At 52.0% G+C, this 14,951-nt stretch overlaps 8 protein-coding genes across 8 annotated transcripts; 2 read left to right on the top strand and 6 right to left on the bottom strand.

The window, feature by feature from the left end:
- Positions 1 to 590: 590 nt before the first annotated feature.
- Positions 591 to 2,696, bottom strand: PtrM4_131430 (uncharacterized protein; the record flags this gene model as incomplete). The annotated part of the gene is made up of 1 exon (XM_001941159.2): positions 591 to 2,696. The coding sequence occupies one exon, from the start codon at positions 2,694 to 2,696 to the stop codon at positions 591 to 593; it is 2,106 nt and encodes a 701-aa protein (XP_001941194.2).
- Positions 2,697 to 2,957: 261 nt separating this feature from the next.
- PtrM4_131420 (CoaE, Dephospho-CoA kinase) lies at positions 2,958 to 3,758 on the bottom strand (the record flags this gene model as incomplete). The annotated part of the gene is made up of 1 exon (XM_001941158.2): positions 2,958 to 3,758. One exon carries the CDS (start codon positions 3,756 to 3,758, stop codon positions 2,958 to 2,960), a length of 801 nt encoding a protein of 266 aa, XP_001941193.1.
- Positions 3,759 to 4,120: 362 nt separating this feature from the next.
- On the bottom strand, positions 4,121 to 5,671 carry PtrM4_131410 (HET domain containing protein; the record flags this gene model as incomplete). The annotated part of the gene is made up of 1 exon (XM_001941157.2): positions 4,121 to 5,671. One exon carries the CDS (start codon positions 5,669 to 5,671, stop codon positions 4,121 to 4,123), a length of 1,551 nt encoding a protein of 516 aa, XP_001941192.1.
- A 1,151-nt stretch (positions 5,672 to 6,822) lies between these two features.
- Positions 6,823 to 9,861, top strand: PtrM4_131400 (LacZ, Beta-galactosidase-beta-glucuronidase; the record flags this gene model as incomplete). The annotated part of the gene is made up of 2 exons (XM_001941156.2): positions 6,823 to 9,479; positions 9,819 to 9,861. The coding sequence occupies 2 exons, from the start codon at positions 6,823 to 6,825 to the stop codon at positions 9,859 to 9,861; spliced, it is 2,700 nt and encodes an 899-aa protein (XP_001941191.2).
- A 55-nt stretch (positions 9,862 to 9,916) lies between these two features.
- Positions 9,917 to 10,281, bottom strand: PtrM4_131390 (uncharacterized protein; the record flags this gene model as incomplete). Its single annotated transcript, XM_066109033.1, has 2 exons — positions 9,917 to 9,927; positions 10,017 to 10,281. The coding sequence occupies 2 exons, from the start codon at positions 10,279 to 10,281 to the stop codon at positions 9,917 to 9,919; spliced, it is 276 nt and encodes a 91-aa protein (XP_065961025.1).
- A 104-nt stretch (positions 10,282 to 10,385) lies between these two features.
- PtrM4_131380 (uncharacterized protein) lies at positions 10,386 to 10,967 on the bottom strand (the record flags this gene model as incomplete). Its single annotated transcript, XM_066109032.1, has 1 exon — positions 10,386 to 10,967. One exon carries the CDS (start codon positions 10,965 to 10,967, stop codon positions 10,386 to 10,388), a length of 582 nt encoding a protein of 193 aa, XP_065961024.1.
- A 500-nt stretch (positions 10,968 to 11,467) lies between these two features.
- Positions 11,468 to 12,315, bottom strand: PtrM4_131370 (FabG, Dehydrogenase with different specificities (related to short-chain alcohol dehydrogenase); the record flags this gene model as incomplete). The annotated part of the gene is made up of 2 exons (XM_001941154.2): positions 11,468 to 11,509; positions 11,560 to 12,315. The coding sequence occupies 2 exons, from the start codon at positions 12,313 to 12,315 to the stop codon at positions 11,468 to 11,470; spliced, it is 798 nt and encodes a 265-aa protein (XP_001941189.1).
- Positions 12,316 to 13,745: 1,430 nt separating this feature from the next.
- Positions 13,746 to 14,651, top strand: PtrM4_131360 (uncharacterized protein; the record flags this gene model as incomplete). Its single annotated transcript, XM_001941153.1, has 1 exon — positions 13,746 to 14,651. One exon carries the CDS (start codon positions 13,746 to 13,748, stop codon positions 14,649 to 14,651), a length of 906 nt encoding a protein of 301 aa, XP_001941188.1.
- Positions 14,652 to 14,951: the final 300 nt, after the last annotated feature.

Raw genomic sequence — 14,951 nt, 5'->3', positions numbered from 1 at the left:
CCATGCAATTAAGTTGAATTAACTGGCTGGGAAGCGCCCAAGGCCCGTGGTAGTGCATGAATTGCGCCACGAGAACGCGGTCGCGCGCTCGCGACGTCGACGTGAACTCGGTGCCTATACCTACTTTCCGCTGCGCGTATCCTGGGCCCCGCCGCTGCGCTGAGACTTTAGTACGTGCAGAAGCACCGTTTGGAGTGAGACAGCTATGTCATAGGTGGTTGGTTAATTCGCTAGTTTGGGCTCGGCTCAGCCTCCCAGTACCACGATGCTGGCCGTCGTGTTTCGACGCGCATATATATGCACGCATCTTCCCTTTGGCGACCGCGACGAGGCGGCATATACGTGAGGTTGATGCATCACAGCTTGTCATGTACCTGTTGCTTTCTCCACTGCAGTTTGATTGCTGTAGCGCTGCTAGGACTCGCATAACTTCATATGCACCTCAAGTATCGCACTCCTCTCCATGTGTCTGATCGGAGCAAGCCCACGCGACAGTCGTTCGCATGACCCGTCCTTTTCTTTTTCCTTCCTTTTCTCTGCTTCTTTTCTCTTCTTGCCAGTGTCATCATCGCACTCCCCACCTTCAAACTCTAATCCCAGCCCTGCACGACATGCTTTCTCGGACTCCCGCTCCGCGCCCGACCCCCTACACGCACCGGAATTCCGCCCCAATTCTCGTTCAAATAAGTATCGTTTTCCTCGTCGAAGCCATTCGCATACTCTGTCTCACCATTGGCGTCCCAGCCTCCATCAACGCCAGTGGTAACTTTATGGTCGCTCCAGCTCTCAGCTTGATTGCCGGACCATTCTTTGCTTCTGTGGCTTTTTGGTTGACTCCTTTTGCTAGTTTGACTTCCTGCCCATCCTGCTTGATCGGCTTCCCATTTTGCACTGTTTCTGTGGCTTGATCGGCTTTCGTGTTCAGATGGCGGGCGGCTCGATCTCTGGCTCCAATTTCCACCACCCTGTGACTCGCGTCCACTCCCTGAACCCACGACACTGACATCACTAAGCGTTTTCAACCGCTCAAATCCATCCCAAGTCGCCTCGCTGCTCACCGGGCTTATAATTGGACTATTGGCAGGCTGGTGAGGAAAGGCACGAGGCTGGATACCGGTCCAACTAGGGTTGTCGGCGGCTTTGGGTCTGCTGTCCCAGCTTTGTTCACTAGGTGGCTTCCCGTCCATTGCCCAGGTGTGGGGATGAGGCACGTTCCACGCCGACTCGTTGAGTTTCTCGGTGTTGAGTGAGCTTTGAACACTGCCACTCTTTTTACCGCCTCTTCCCCAGCCTGCGGCAGCGTTGCCTTCCGACGCAGTGTCGGGTGCGTCTTCAACGGTAGGTGGTTTGTAGGTGGAGTGGCTCTTCATTGAACTATCATCAATTCTTGTCTTCTCGTCTCGCCACTTTCCATTCGAGCTGTGTTGGTGTGATCGCTCGCTGCCATACGCATGGCTCGCTTTTTGGTCTTCCCATGCATTCTCGAGTTGTCCACCGTTCCACGATCGGTCTGACGTTGTCTTGCTCATTCCATCGGTTGATATTTGTTCATACCCGTATGTGCCACTCCCCATTTTCCCATATGCATTTGGGCGCACATACCTGTAGCCGTCTCTCACATTCCTGCCCTTTGATTCGGGACTGATATGCCCATACCCATCACTCACAGACACAGCCGGAGAGGATATGTATGTACCTCCCCTTGAAAGCCAGCCGCTCGCACCCCCTGTCATGAGGAAGTTGGTAGGTGAGCCGATGAGTTCAGTGGCCGACACATATCCATCTTCGTACTCAGATTCAGGGATGGGTGTGAGGATCTTTGGCGGGGTGGTTTGCGATTTCTTGTACTTCTTTGTCTTGCTTTGCTTGTCCGGTCGGTCTTTCGTATGGCCTTTTGACGTACTACCAAATACTCGATGCTTTGGTGGAGATGATGGAGCCGACATCCCAGTAGAAGATGGCGGTACGACGGTAGACGCAGCTTTAACCCAAGGCTTCGGTCGCTCAATTTCAGCTTCCGCTGGAGGTCCAGAATCAAAATCTCCGTCCTTATCCACGACAATAACACGTCCGTCATCCGCCCTAATCACGAATGTCGCCCATTGAGGCGGCGCAGGCACAGTGATGCTCTCCTCCTTCTTTTTCCCTCTCTCGTTCCCATGTCCATCTCCACCGCGGCCATCGTGTCTCTTCTTGACCTGTATACCACCCAGCCCTCGGACCTTGTTCAAGTTGCGCTGCACATCCCCAGTGACGGCTTTCTGTACATGTTCGTTCCATATCTTCTCGTAGCCAAACTTGGGCTCCTGAGGCTTCTTCTGCTTGTAGAAGCGCTTGTCAATTGTCCCAAACCCAGGCGTTGCATCATCACGGAACTGCATGTCTGCGCCATCATCGATGAAGCTTCCCGTATACCCAGACGTGTCTGAGCCGCTGGAGATCCATTTCGCGACGTGGTGTTTGGACAGGCCATGGGGTGTGCGTTTGGTGAATGATGCGCCATCATCGACGTAGGACTGTGGTGTTATGGCGCTCATGGCAGCGCGGTTGTGTTGGGATGTATTATGAGGAGTGCACCATGAGGGTTCACAGAGGTAGGTGTTGTAGCCTGCAGAGCGCTTTTGCTTTGGAGCTTTGCGATTGGCGGGGCGAATGAAGAAGAGTCGGTGCTTTTGAGGGGTCTTTGACGATGGCATGTCTGCGATAGCCGAATGAGAGTGAAGGTGAAGACTAGCCTTGCTGCATATCGGGATGCGCACACATGGACGATGAACAGACTTGCGAGACATGATCATACACACGTCGAGACTTGAAAAACATTGATCGTGATACAGCATCCGTGCTGCCAATTGCTAGATATATATATGCGCACATCCAACAAACACCAACACGCACCAGCACCGACCCTCCCGCGTCTTCGAAGCAAAGACATATGGAGTAGCACATTAAACCACGGGCTACAGCTTGGCCTTTTCCCGCTTCTTCTCTTGTTCCCACTGCAACTGCACATTGCGCATTTTGTACCAGCTCCACAAACCCGCCATGGCACCAAACGGTGGAAAGACCCAGAGCAGAAAACTCCACCATCGTGGGCTCTGGCTCCGAACGTCTTGCATGACCCTCTGAATCTCCTTTTCTAGGTATGCTCTATCGTGATCGTTCCAGACTACCACGCCCTTGCCCGGACCTCTTCGCAGACAGCGCTCTGCCTTTTCGCGCACATCACCTTGACTCATCACACGGTTGCGCGCATCCTCCTCAGTGAGATGTGCGTCACGGGCTCGCAGTCGCTGTATTTGTATCGCGGGATCGGAGACACCGACAACGAGGATGGTGCCGCAATAGCGTTCCCAGCCGCTCTCGAAGAGGAGAGGGACGTCTAGCACGACGGCCCAGTGGCCTCGCAGGTACGCCCATACCATTTGTTTGTACATCTCTTTACGCACTGCAGGGTGAACGATGCTATTTAGCATCTTCCTGTCGCGCTCTTTTTCCTCTCCTCCGCCAAAGACCCTCCGTCCTAGTGCTGGCCGGTTCAGCGGGCGTCCTTTTGGTGTCGCATCGGGAAGGAGCAAGTCTGGTGTAGTGGGCGAGAAGTACTTGACAATGGCATTATAACCTGCAGTGCCCGGCTCAACTACTTGTCGCGCAATGAGGTCGGCATCTACTACCGGCAGCGAATACGGTGGTTTAGAGAGGAGCGATGAGACGGTCGATTTGCCAGTCGCGATGGAGCCCGTGAGGCCGAGGAGCAACATTGTAAGTTATTTTGGCCGTAGCTGAGGGCGGACTGGGCTTTTCAGTGTATTGAAGAGGACTTGGAGCCCAGGTCCTGGGTTGATGCTGTTTGCCTTACATGGTGAAGATGGGATAAGATGACGATTGCGGGGAGCTTGGAGCTGTACCTCGGAGCTAACCAAGCTCGGGCCGGTGTGGTGGTACCATCATCTCTCCACCACTTCCAACCTACAATAGTACTATCCACCATTCATTCCTTGGATTTCCTCACGGTGCTCAAGTTACGTTTCAATGTTCGATGAAGACTGTCTGGGATTGTTTTGCCTCCTTAGGCTACACATGCGCTGTTTGAACCTGACGACATCGAAACTTGCTGATGTTTTCATTCTTTGCCTACAGATACCTTCACTACAAACTGGTGCTTTGATTCACCGTTTTCGATCATGGCAGAAGCTGACATTCCGCGCGAAAGAGATTTCCTCATTCGATCTAATGCTTTCCATTGCATCTCACACCTGCACGCAATTTTGTTACCATCGTGCTTCTCGCGAAAGTGGTAATATTCGTCCACGGCGTGTTCGAAAGTCTCACTTGGACCGATAGTGGTAATATCCAACCAGGTTTTGTAATTGTGAATTCCAACAATCACAACAAACTCTTCACCTGTCTCAAGATTGTTGAACAGGAGGCCACCATAATTGCCGCTTCCTATGGCAGTATATTCCAAGAAACCACCGTTAGAGCCTGAAATGTTCCAACGGTTGTCCGAAACGGGGCTGTAATGTTGCTGAAGAGAAAAGCCGTTCAGCGAAACTGATCTGAAGTCCACCTTGAATGTGTACTCGGCCGGATTTGGCTGCCATCGATCGCGACCAAGGGTACGTGGAGCCGCTGGCACGATGTACAGAGTCTCTGGTGTAGGAAGTTCCTCATCACTATCGATCATGGGAAGTTCATCTGCACAGCGAATCCGATGATACACATCAGGGCGCGTTCTTTTCAGATATATGCCTAGGCGACGGTTTTCTGCGTCAACACAATTCAAGATGGCAACAAGGCTTCCCCCTTTGCCTTCCACAATAGGCAAGTTAATGCGGAGACCTCTGTTGGTCATCGAGAAATCCGTTGAGTCCTGTTTCCCTTCCACGAAGCCCCGACAATCTCGTAACTCTTCAGGGGATTGTGCGAGCGGACCCCTTTCCGTTCCAGCGCCCCGCCAGGTGAACAAAGTATGATCGGTCGACCTTTTCATAAACTCTTCCTGTAGACGTTCGAATGCCCGAGAACCTTCGCCGTACAGCAACGGCATGTTGACTCCAAGTAGTCCAAGAAGACAATACGCGATATCTTCCTCTCTTGTCGTCTGTCGCCCTGCCACCCAAGAGAGAATCTGAGCAACACTGTATTTTCCTGTGAAATCGTTCTTGAAGACTTCAGGAGGTATACGCGTGATTCGAGAAATAGTGGGAGCCAAGTTGAGTCTAGTGTCGATCTTGTTCCAGTTGCGGGTGTAGAAGACCATCATCTTGGGTGCGAGAAGCTCCTGGAGTGTCCACCCTCGTTTGAACCATCTACTCGAGTCCAGCCCCCAAAAATCGTCAACATCAGACAGATATCCGTAGCAGATGATTGCATCCTGATACCAGTTGAACATTGAGTTGATCGCCTCCGATAATTCGGCACTGCTCGTTTTATCAATGCAGCAGGTGTCTACCCAGGTGTATTGCAGTCCTTCGGAAGCGGCTTGCGCCGCGCAGGACTGTATTTTCCTGTATCCAGATTTCGTTTTCCCAGAACCATCCATGAACTCTTGCAGAGTAACCTCGTCGTTTGCATCTCCCCAAGTATGCGATAAGATCGCATAAGAGGGGATGTCCTTGTAGAAATTCGTCAGGACGAGCTCGCCGTTGTCTTTGAGCTTTATCAGACGCATGGCAAATGATTGACGAAAGAACAATCGAGGGAAGAATTGCTGGTGACAAAAGAAGATGTGTATGTAATTAGGGGTATGTGCATACGGATCGTGAATAACAAGTGTAAGCTGTGTGGGACCAGAAAAAAGGCGAAGTAGACTGTGATGTATCCGCTGCCTCTGTTCTGCGATATGTTCAAAGGTACAGATAGTGTGAGCTTCTATATATACTCATGTAGGTCACACTTAATGTCCAGTCTAGACTTGTATGATTATCTAGTGCTCCCACGAGTGTGTCTTAACCAAGTTCGTGGCGCAAAACATTCCATGATGTGATTGACTTACTTCACAACCAGTCGTGCGAAAGATACGACAGCTGAGAAGCTGATTAGAAATCTGACTCCTTGTGACAGCTGAGCGAGTACTATAGAGCTGATTGAGACTTAAGTGACTCTGAGGACTGCTGTGTATAGTATCGTGGAACCTAGGCGTGTCAGTAAACAGGATTTCATATCAGCTCGGCTGAACAAAGCTGCACAACTGAGCGCCTATCTCCAAAGCTATCAGCTTGTCGACGAAGATGCCGATTCAGCTGGGCAAGGCAAATCAATGTGCTTCTTCTGCAGCGGTGTTCAACATTGATTCAGCTCTCCAGAATCCAATATGTTCTCTTTGTTCAGCTCTAGGGTTTTTGCTGGTGGTCGTTACTGGTTGACATAGAATCGGCCGCAAAAAGGCGTCACGGGCACATAATTTACTTCTCCCCACATTTCCAAAAAAGCCCGGATCAAGACTTAGCGCTAACTAGACATAGATATCGTTAGCAACACGATTTACCTACAGCCCCACCCACAGCTTTCAAAAGAGAATGAAGAACAAGAAAAGGGTCGGGCAATGAGTAATGCATTCAACATGTTTACTCCGCATGATCACCAACTAATTACATGGTCTGCATTAGCTAACGGCCAATAGCCAATCGGCAGACCGGGGAACTCCGGGCCTAAAGCTTCCCCGCACAGCTAGAGCTAGCGTGTCAGTCATAGAGGGTTACACTGCATGGTGCCTTCCCGGACAAGTGCAAGCCATGATATCCCAAATGACATCTGCCATTCAGTTCTTTCCTCCCGATTACAGCAAAACAGCGAGAACTGTATTGCAATGATATTTGTCAGATGATTTTCATGCAAAAAACTACTGTGGCTTTGCTTGCCCAAGGCTCCATCGCTCTCACATCCCCGGTCCCGTCGTGGAAGGTTGTATCATCTTCCAAGATACATGGAAATGCCACCGAGCTCTCTATCTCTGGTATTGACACCTCTTCATGGTATACTATCGGCTCCAAGGGCACTTTAATGGCCACGTTGATCGAGAATAATGTTTATAACGAGAACGACCTATTTTACTCCACCAACCTGCAAGATGTCAATACAGCGCAGTTCCGAGTACCATGGTACTACCGCTCCGAAGGCATCTTGAGCAAAGAAGATACAGCAAACCACTACTACACGCTCAAGACTAATGGTATCTCGTCAAGAGCAGATATCTGGCTTAATGGAAAACTTGTAGCCGACAAGAACACGCAAGCTGGTGCTTATACGGGGCTGGAGTACGATATTACCGAAAAGATACAACCCAATGGGAAAGACAATGTCCTCTTGATCAAAGTCTATCCAACCGACTACAACCGAGACTTTGCACTTGGCTTCGTTGACTGGAACCCGTACCCACCGGACAATGGCACTGGTATCTGGCGCGATGTGGAACTGAAAAGAACGGGACAAGTGAGCATCAGCAGTCCAAGAGTGACTACACGCGCGGCGCTTGACGGAAACATTGATATCTTCTTAGATGTCAAGAACATGAATAAGAAGACAGGTGCCAACGGCACAATTCACTGCGCTGTAATTGACCCCGACGGCGTCGCAGCTTCAACCGCAACTGTCAAGTTTGAGCTCAGAAGCGGCCAAAAAGAGACGGCTTCTCTTCCGGTTGAAATCAATAATCCTAAAATTTGGTGGCCACGACAATGGGGAGATCAGCCATTGTATAGCGTACAGTGTAATGCTTCCACTTCCAACACACTTTCCGATATCACACCTTCCGTCCGCTTCGGCATCCGCACTGTAACATCAACCCTGAACACCGTGTACAACGACACCACCTTCCATGTCAATGGAGAGCGATTCCAAGTCCTCGGCGCAGGCTACACATCCGACATGTTCCTGCGCTTCAACGAAGATAAGTTACGCGCCCAATTCGAATACGTCCTGGCCATGGGCCTAAACACTGTCCGCCTAGAAGGCAAGCAAGAGCACCCATTTCTCTACTCGCTCGCCTCAGAAATGGGCATCATGCTCCTCGCAGGTTGGGAATGCTGCGACAAATGGGAAGGCTGGTCTTACAACGACGAAGGTGGCGGCGCAAAATGGTCGGACGCAGACTACACCATTGCAAAACACTCCATGAACCACGAAGCAGAAATGATGCAACCTCACCCCAGCATGCTCGGCTTCCTCGTCGGCAGCGACTTCTGGCCTGACGACCGAGCAACAGAAATCTACCTCTCCGCCCTCAAAAGCAAGAACTGGGATACCCCCATCATCGCTTCCGCCAGCAAACGCGGCTCACCCGACGCCCTCGGAAGCGGGGGCATGAGAATGGAAGGCCCTTACGACTGGGTCCCACCAAACTACTGGTATGACCCCTACGGCCGTCTAGGCAGCGCAGCGGGTTTCGGCTCTGAACTTGGTGCTGGCGTCGGCACCCCTGAACTGGGTTCTCTAACCCGTTTCTTATCCAAAGACGATATAAGTGACTTGTGGCAAGCACCGGATAAGGGGTTATACCACATGTCCACGAACACGTCTTCGTTTTACACTCGCTCCATTTACAACGATGCCCTTTGGGCGCGCTATGGTAAACCAACTAGTCTGAAGGATTATGTGCTTAAGGCACAGATGATGGATTATGAAGCTACCAGATCGCAGTTCGAAGCTTACCTTTCCCGATGGATAGCCGAGCGACCGGCTACGGGGCTTGTGTATTGGATGCTGAATAACGCGTGGCCGGCGCTGCATTGGAATCTTTTTGACTACTACCTGCACCCCCAAGGCGCGTTCTTCGGCGTGCAGACTGCATTGAAAGATCTTCAGACCCTTGTGTACGACTACCAGGCCAAAGATGTAGTCTTCATCGATCGGCGCAGTGCTGCACATAGGAAGGGAAAGAGTACCGTGCATGTCAACGCTCAGGTACTTAGTCTCACCGGCGCTGTGGTGTGGGAGAAGAAAGTCGACGTTGACACGAAAGGCATGGAAGTGAGGAGGATGTTTGAAGTAGGGGGTTTGGGCAAGAGGAACGAAACAGTGTTACTACGTCTTCTTCTCACGACACCCACCGGTTCTTCATCTACCAGCAACACTACCACCACCCCCTTCTCCCACAAAACCTACTGGATCGCACCCACCCCCGACAAAATGGACTGGGATAACTCATCCTGGTACTCCACGCCTGTAACATCCTTCTCAGACCTCACAGATCTGTCACGTGTCTCACCCGCAGACGTGCATGTAACATTTGACGGCAAGAAAGTGTCGTTGCTGAACAAGAGCAGTGTGCCAGCGGTTTTTCTACGATTGAATCTCGTGGATAAGGAGGGTGAGGATGCGGTACCGGTTGTTTGGAGCGAGAATTATATTACACTTTGGCCGGGGGAGAGTATGGATGTTGGTGTGCGGTGGGGAGGAGGCGGTACAAAGGAGGGGGTGAGAGTGGTGCTTGACGGGGGGAATGTGGAGGAGAAGAGTGTTGGGGTGTCTTCTGGGGAGATGTAAACAGCTATTTATTAACCAAAGATAGGCCCAAAAAAGCCATATAGATGACTATAACCCCCTTTACACCACCCCCACACCTCTTCCCTCACAACTTCCACCCCCTTCCCCTCGCCATCTTCCCCTCCTGCCTAACCGCCAAATCCGCAATAATCTCCTCACTGCCACCCCCCACAACCTGCATCCTCAAATCCCTACTAATCTGCTCCACCACCGCCCCGGCCCCCCACCCTTCTGATACCCCGCGCCCCCAAAAACCTGTTGCGCCTCTCTATTCGCCAACTCTAAGATCCGACCCCCATGCACCTTCGCTAACGCAATCTGTCCCGCGATACTAGCGTCCTGCCACCCCAGCTCCGCATGCTGGATATGGTATGCTAGCTGCTCTAGCCACGCCCAATGCGATTCAACATACCGCGCTATCGTCGCCAGTTTACTAGCGATGATCTGGTTGGCGATTAGCGGTTTACCAAATGTACGTCGTGTATGGGCGTAAGCGAAGGATTCAGAGAGACAGGTTCTAGCTTTGCGGTTACATCCTACGGCCATGATGAAGCGTTCTTTGTTGAAATTTCGCATCACGATAGGGAAGCCGGCGTTCTCGGCGCCGATGAGGTTTGCGGTTGGGACGCGGACGTTGTCGAGTTCGACGAAGCTGGCGCCCCCGGCTTTTTGCCCGCTGTTGGGGATGCGGCGGTGTGCTAGGCCGGGGGAGTTGGTGGCAATGACGAGAACGGAGAGGCCCGAGGCGCCGGGGCCGCCGGTACGGACGGCGGTTGTCATGTGTGTGGCCCAGGGCATGCCGGTGATCCATTTCTTGTAGCCGTTGACTGTGTAATAGCTTCCATCAGAGGATTTTGTAGCGGTGGTTTCGATGTTGGCTACGTCGGACTGGGGTGGGTATGTTAGCATGCTGTTTGTCTATCAAGAGGCGTGACGAAAGGAATAGAGTAGGGAGATGGAAGTGGTAAATTAGAGAGATCACATGCCCCACCACCCGGCTCCGTAATCCCCAAACAGAAACTCGTCTCCCAAGTAAAGAGGCCCGGTAACCACATCTTCTTCTGCTCTTCCGTCCCATGGTGTACAATAGGCGGTGCTCCAATTACACTGGCTCCACCCAGCGCAACGCCCACACCCCCTTCAATCCTACTCGTCTCATCTGTCATGATCATGAAATGGAACAAATCCATTTCCCCCACAGGTATACCAGCCGGCCCCGGTACATTACCAGGACGGTATGGCTCCGGGATGTCTGCAAAGCAAAATCCCGTCTGTGCCCATTTGAGCCGCTCTGACGTGGGTGCTTCACCAGCTTCCTCCCATTCTAGCATATACGGTTTGATATTTGTGTCGATGTAGGTGCGGAGTGCATTGCGGAGCTTCTTGTGCGAGTCGTTGTAGTAGGGGGATGCGAGAGAGTTGTACCATGAGGGTTCGCTCCAGGGACCGAGGTTGCCAAAGGCTTCTATCTTCTGGGGTGGCATTATGGAGGGAAGAGGATTGTTTGTCTGTGGTTTTGCCGTCGACATTGTGTGAGTTGAATAGTATGGGAAGACATGGCTGCGCGACTACCTGATATTGATGGATGCAATTGTTGAGATGCCGCGGCTGAGAGACGCTGATCGCGCTGACTCGCATGCCAATCTGCGGGGGCGAGTAGCCAACTCGCGTCATCCGCTTTTTCAGCCCTACCGGCCCGGTAAGAAAGAACTGTAAATTCCACAGCTCTTCGCAGTCAATGCAAATCTTCGCGAAGACATTAGGCTGGAAACGCTCGAATAGCTTTCGCGTATCACTTCTCGCCATTAGCCGTTCACAGCAAACAGCGAAACAAGACTTGGACCAATGCGAAAGGGAAAAGGTATTGATGTGAACCTGCGAAGCTTTATTGATATCACGATGTTAACTACATGAAATCAAAGTTTCCGGCATGCCTGCTATTACTATTTCCGTCCGCACGTATCCTCCCGTTGGAGCGATACGTTTACCTGGTGCAGTAACCACCGTCGATGAGGAGATCGGAACCCTGGGATTGTTAGCTACTGTACTTGGGAAGTTTTAGTAATCAAGACTTACAGTGCAGTAAGATGAGGCATCAGATGCGAAGAAGAGGTAAGCACCCTTGAGCTCGGTGGCCTTGGCGTCACGGCCCATGGGGATCATGGAGTGCCACAGCTTCTGGATGTCCTGGGGAACGAAGTCGGAGAGGCCAGTGTCAATGTATCCAGGGGAGATGGAGTTGACACGGGCAAAGTCCCTCCACTCGTTGGCAAGCGACTTGGCCAAGTGTATGCATCCAGCCTTTGCGACGTTGTATGAGGTCTGCTCCTGGGGGAAGTTGGCAATGTGGCCGGACATGGAGGAGGTGATGACGAGAGATCCGGTCTTGCGCTCGCGGAAGTGGAAACCAACGGCACGTGCGCAGTTGTAGGTACCGGTCAAGTCGGTCTCGATGACCTCCTTCCATTGCTCGACGGAAGCCTCAAGGATACCGTTGTCGGCAGTCTTGCCAGCGTTGGCAATGAAGACATCGACCTTGCCGAAGTCCTTGATGACGTCCTGGACGAGCTTCTCGCACTGAGCGTAGTCGTTGACCTGGCACTTGTAGGCCTTGACCTTCACGCCGTACTTCTCGCTCATCTCCTTTGCATTCTTCTCGGCGCCCTCGGCGCGAGAGTTGTAGGTGATGGCGAGGTCGGCGCCGAACTCAGCGCATCCTCGGGCAGCCTCTGTGCCAATACCGGTAGGGCCAGAGGCACCGGTGACGATGACGACCTTGCCCTTGAGGCTGAAAAGGTCCTTGAGCTCGGTTGCTTGGGGAACGGGAACCATTGTGACGGTTGTGTGATTTGAAAATGGGTATAAAGGGATTGGAGGAAGTTTGAGTGTGATGATCAGGAGAATGGAGAGTGAAATGGAGGGGCACGGAGGGGTTCAAGTACTCTTCAGCTGCAAGGACTTAATGGACAATGTCGCGTTAGTGGTTAGTGAGGGGCGTTGGGTCGCGAGTGACGTGTGGCTCGTCCTAAAGAGCAATCGCACGTCATGCTCTGGACGTGATTCGCCAATGGCATCAAAATGTGGAAAGATGGGTTCGCACTCGTTGGCATCCTGGCCAGCAACGGGGGTGTTGGTGGCATGAATCGGACGTGACGTTCCTGCCCCTCTGTTAGTTCGCTCTAATGGAGCTTGGGCCCCATAATCTTTTGCTTCGGCGCGTCTGCCCATCGTATCTTTCCCATGAAATCTTCACTTTTGCGCATCTAGCTCTTGTTCTTTGCCGTCAATTTTTGTCGCGGGTGCATTGCCAATTCCCGCGCCTAGTTGCTAGAGCATCCGCTTTTCCGGAGACTCTGCGCCATTTCCCGCGCGCAAGAAGGCATTCATCCCAAGGTGGAACCCCACTATGCTTGCATAGCCTGCACTGTCATCCATTACCTGTTTGACAAAGACATGTTGTCGCCGCTGGTGGCATTGGATACAGGCTGTGCTGTAACGTGGCTGTCCAATCTCGCTGACATGCCATGACTAAGTCAAGTCGACCAATCTGAGGTAGACTAGGTGTTCAATAAGTGTTACTCAGCTCTTTCCCATGGCACACAAGGCTTGGTCAAAGCCGGTCCTATTCTTCGCTTTTGATTGAAGACGGAAAGACGTTGACAGGCCTGCATGTGGCGGCTAATGTGTAATGAAGCTGTTCCGAAAATCTCTGCGACGTCCAAGTCTTGATGCGGCTCCGATCGATCTCGCGTATAGTTCCAGGTTTATCATGTAATGCTGTATGTACATGTAGTGGTCGACGCGGGGCGGCATGCCACGCACTGTGCTTGCTTTTGCCGTCATCAGCCGCAGGCGTGAGCCAGACCGTTCACTTACATCGGGCCGGGGGTTCGTAGTGGAATTTGGTTCCTCCGATACCGCGTGAGCACGTGACACATGTCATCGGCCAAACCTCACATTTCATCAGTAGAGACACGTCAAAAGTCTATATCGAGCTCGATGAGCAGTTTTGGGCCCAATGTGCACGTCGCAGCCACGAACGTGACGTCTGGTAGCACATGCAGCTACTGTATAGATTAGCCAAGCTCCTGCCCACCGGGTGGGATGCCGACCTCTGATTCGTAGCCATGGTCGCTCTCACCATACTTTTCCCTACTGTATGCTTCAAACCTGGGCACTTCCCCTGAGACGCAACACTCCATCATCTTTGTCCCCCCCAACACAACTGAAGATACGACGTAGCCCAAGTTAGACACGCAACCATGGTGCAGAACGCGCTCCTCCCCAAACCCCTCCCCGCCGACGTACTCTCGGTTGGTCAGCTGCTTACAGACCCCTTACACCCGGAACGCGATTCCTTCTACCCCGACAAGGCACATTCCGAAGTCGACGACCTCAATGACTTCCACATCCAACTACGCTACAAGGACATCTACTCGGTCGACAATGAGGGTCGCTTCATGGCCAACTACGGCGCCAAGTTCGACCTGGGAAGGATATACAGACAGCCAAACCTTATCACCGTAAAGGCAGAGCAGATGGTACAATGCACAAGTCAGAGTCCCTCAAAAGCTTTCCAGGCCGTATGTGGGGATGCCGAGGCTCGCGTCTGGATGGCCGAGCAGATACAAGCTGGCAAGCCGCTACACATCGTCTTGGGCTTGACAGAGCTTAAGAATGCAACTTTCAAGCGCGCCAAACTCCGCGACGCCGGCGCCTCAAATCGCATCAACGAGATGCCCATCGAACAGGACGCAAAGGTGCCCATGCCTCTACGTGGCAGAGGTCAAGCTCATCTTGGAGGAATCGGCTCCGAGCCAACCATATCGGGTGTTTTTGGCATGGATGTACGACGTGTTGCCGCGAGGATCACTGTACCGGAGGAACCACATCGGCTGGAGGACATCGGATACCGTTGGTACTACTACGACGTACCCGGCTCAAACAACAAGGAACAGCTCATGGTAGGGCTCGGAGAGAAACTCAAGGCCAACGATCTGCGTCTGATGCTTGATCTCACCGAGGAGGATGTCCAGGGTAACCTCGATGCCATCAGCAAGCTCAGTCTCGATGCTATGAGTGCTACATCGAGCCCCATGCTGAAGCCTAGCACGCCGATGTTGCGAGGACGATCGCCTTCCCCACATCCGGCCATGCTTCGCGCCTAGACCAAGACTGGCGCTCTGCGCTGTCGTTTGAGGCGGATACGGTAATAAGCTATGGCAATTAGTCTTGAGAGTACATCCTACAATGTATGACAATGGGTATGGAAGCGACGATGAACCACGATTACGAAGCATCTCTTGTCTACACACGATATACTTTTGAATCATGATTACATATTTGGGTCTCTACTATGCTTGTATGCAATCAGCAGTGTGATAAACTAACTATCATGTACAGACGTAGAGGTGGTACAAACAATTCAAAGTAAAACGCGCTAACTTAGTACGCGGAACTACTACATG

The sequence above is a fragment of the Pyrenophora tritici-repentis genome, chromosome 7, assembly GCF_003171515.1.
Source record: "Pyrenophora tritici-repentis strain M4 chromosome 7, whole genome shotgun sequence".
NCBI lineage: Eukaryota > Fungi > Ascomycota > Dothideomycetes > Pleosporales > Pleosporaceae > Pyrenophora > Pyrenophora tritici-repentis.
The sequence above is the reverse complement of the archived record's forward strand: the minus strand, read 5'-3'. Positions and strand labels throughout refer to the sequence as shown.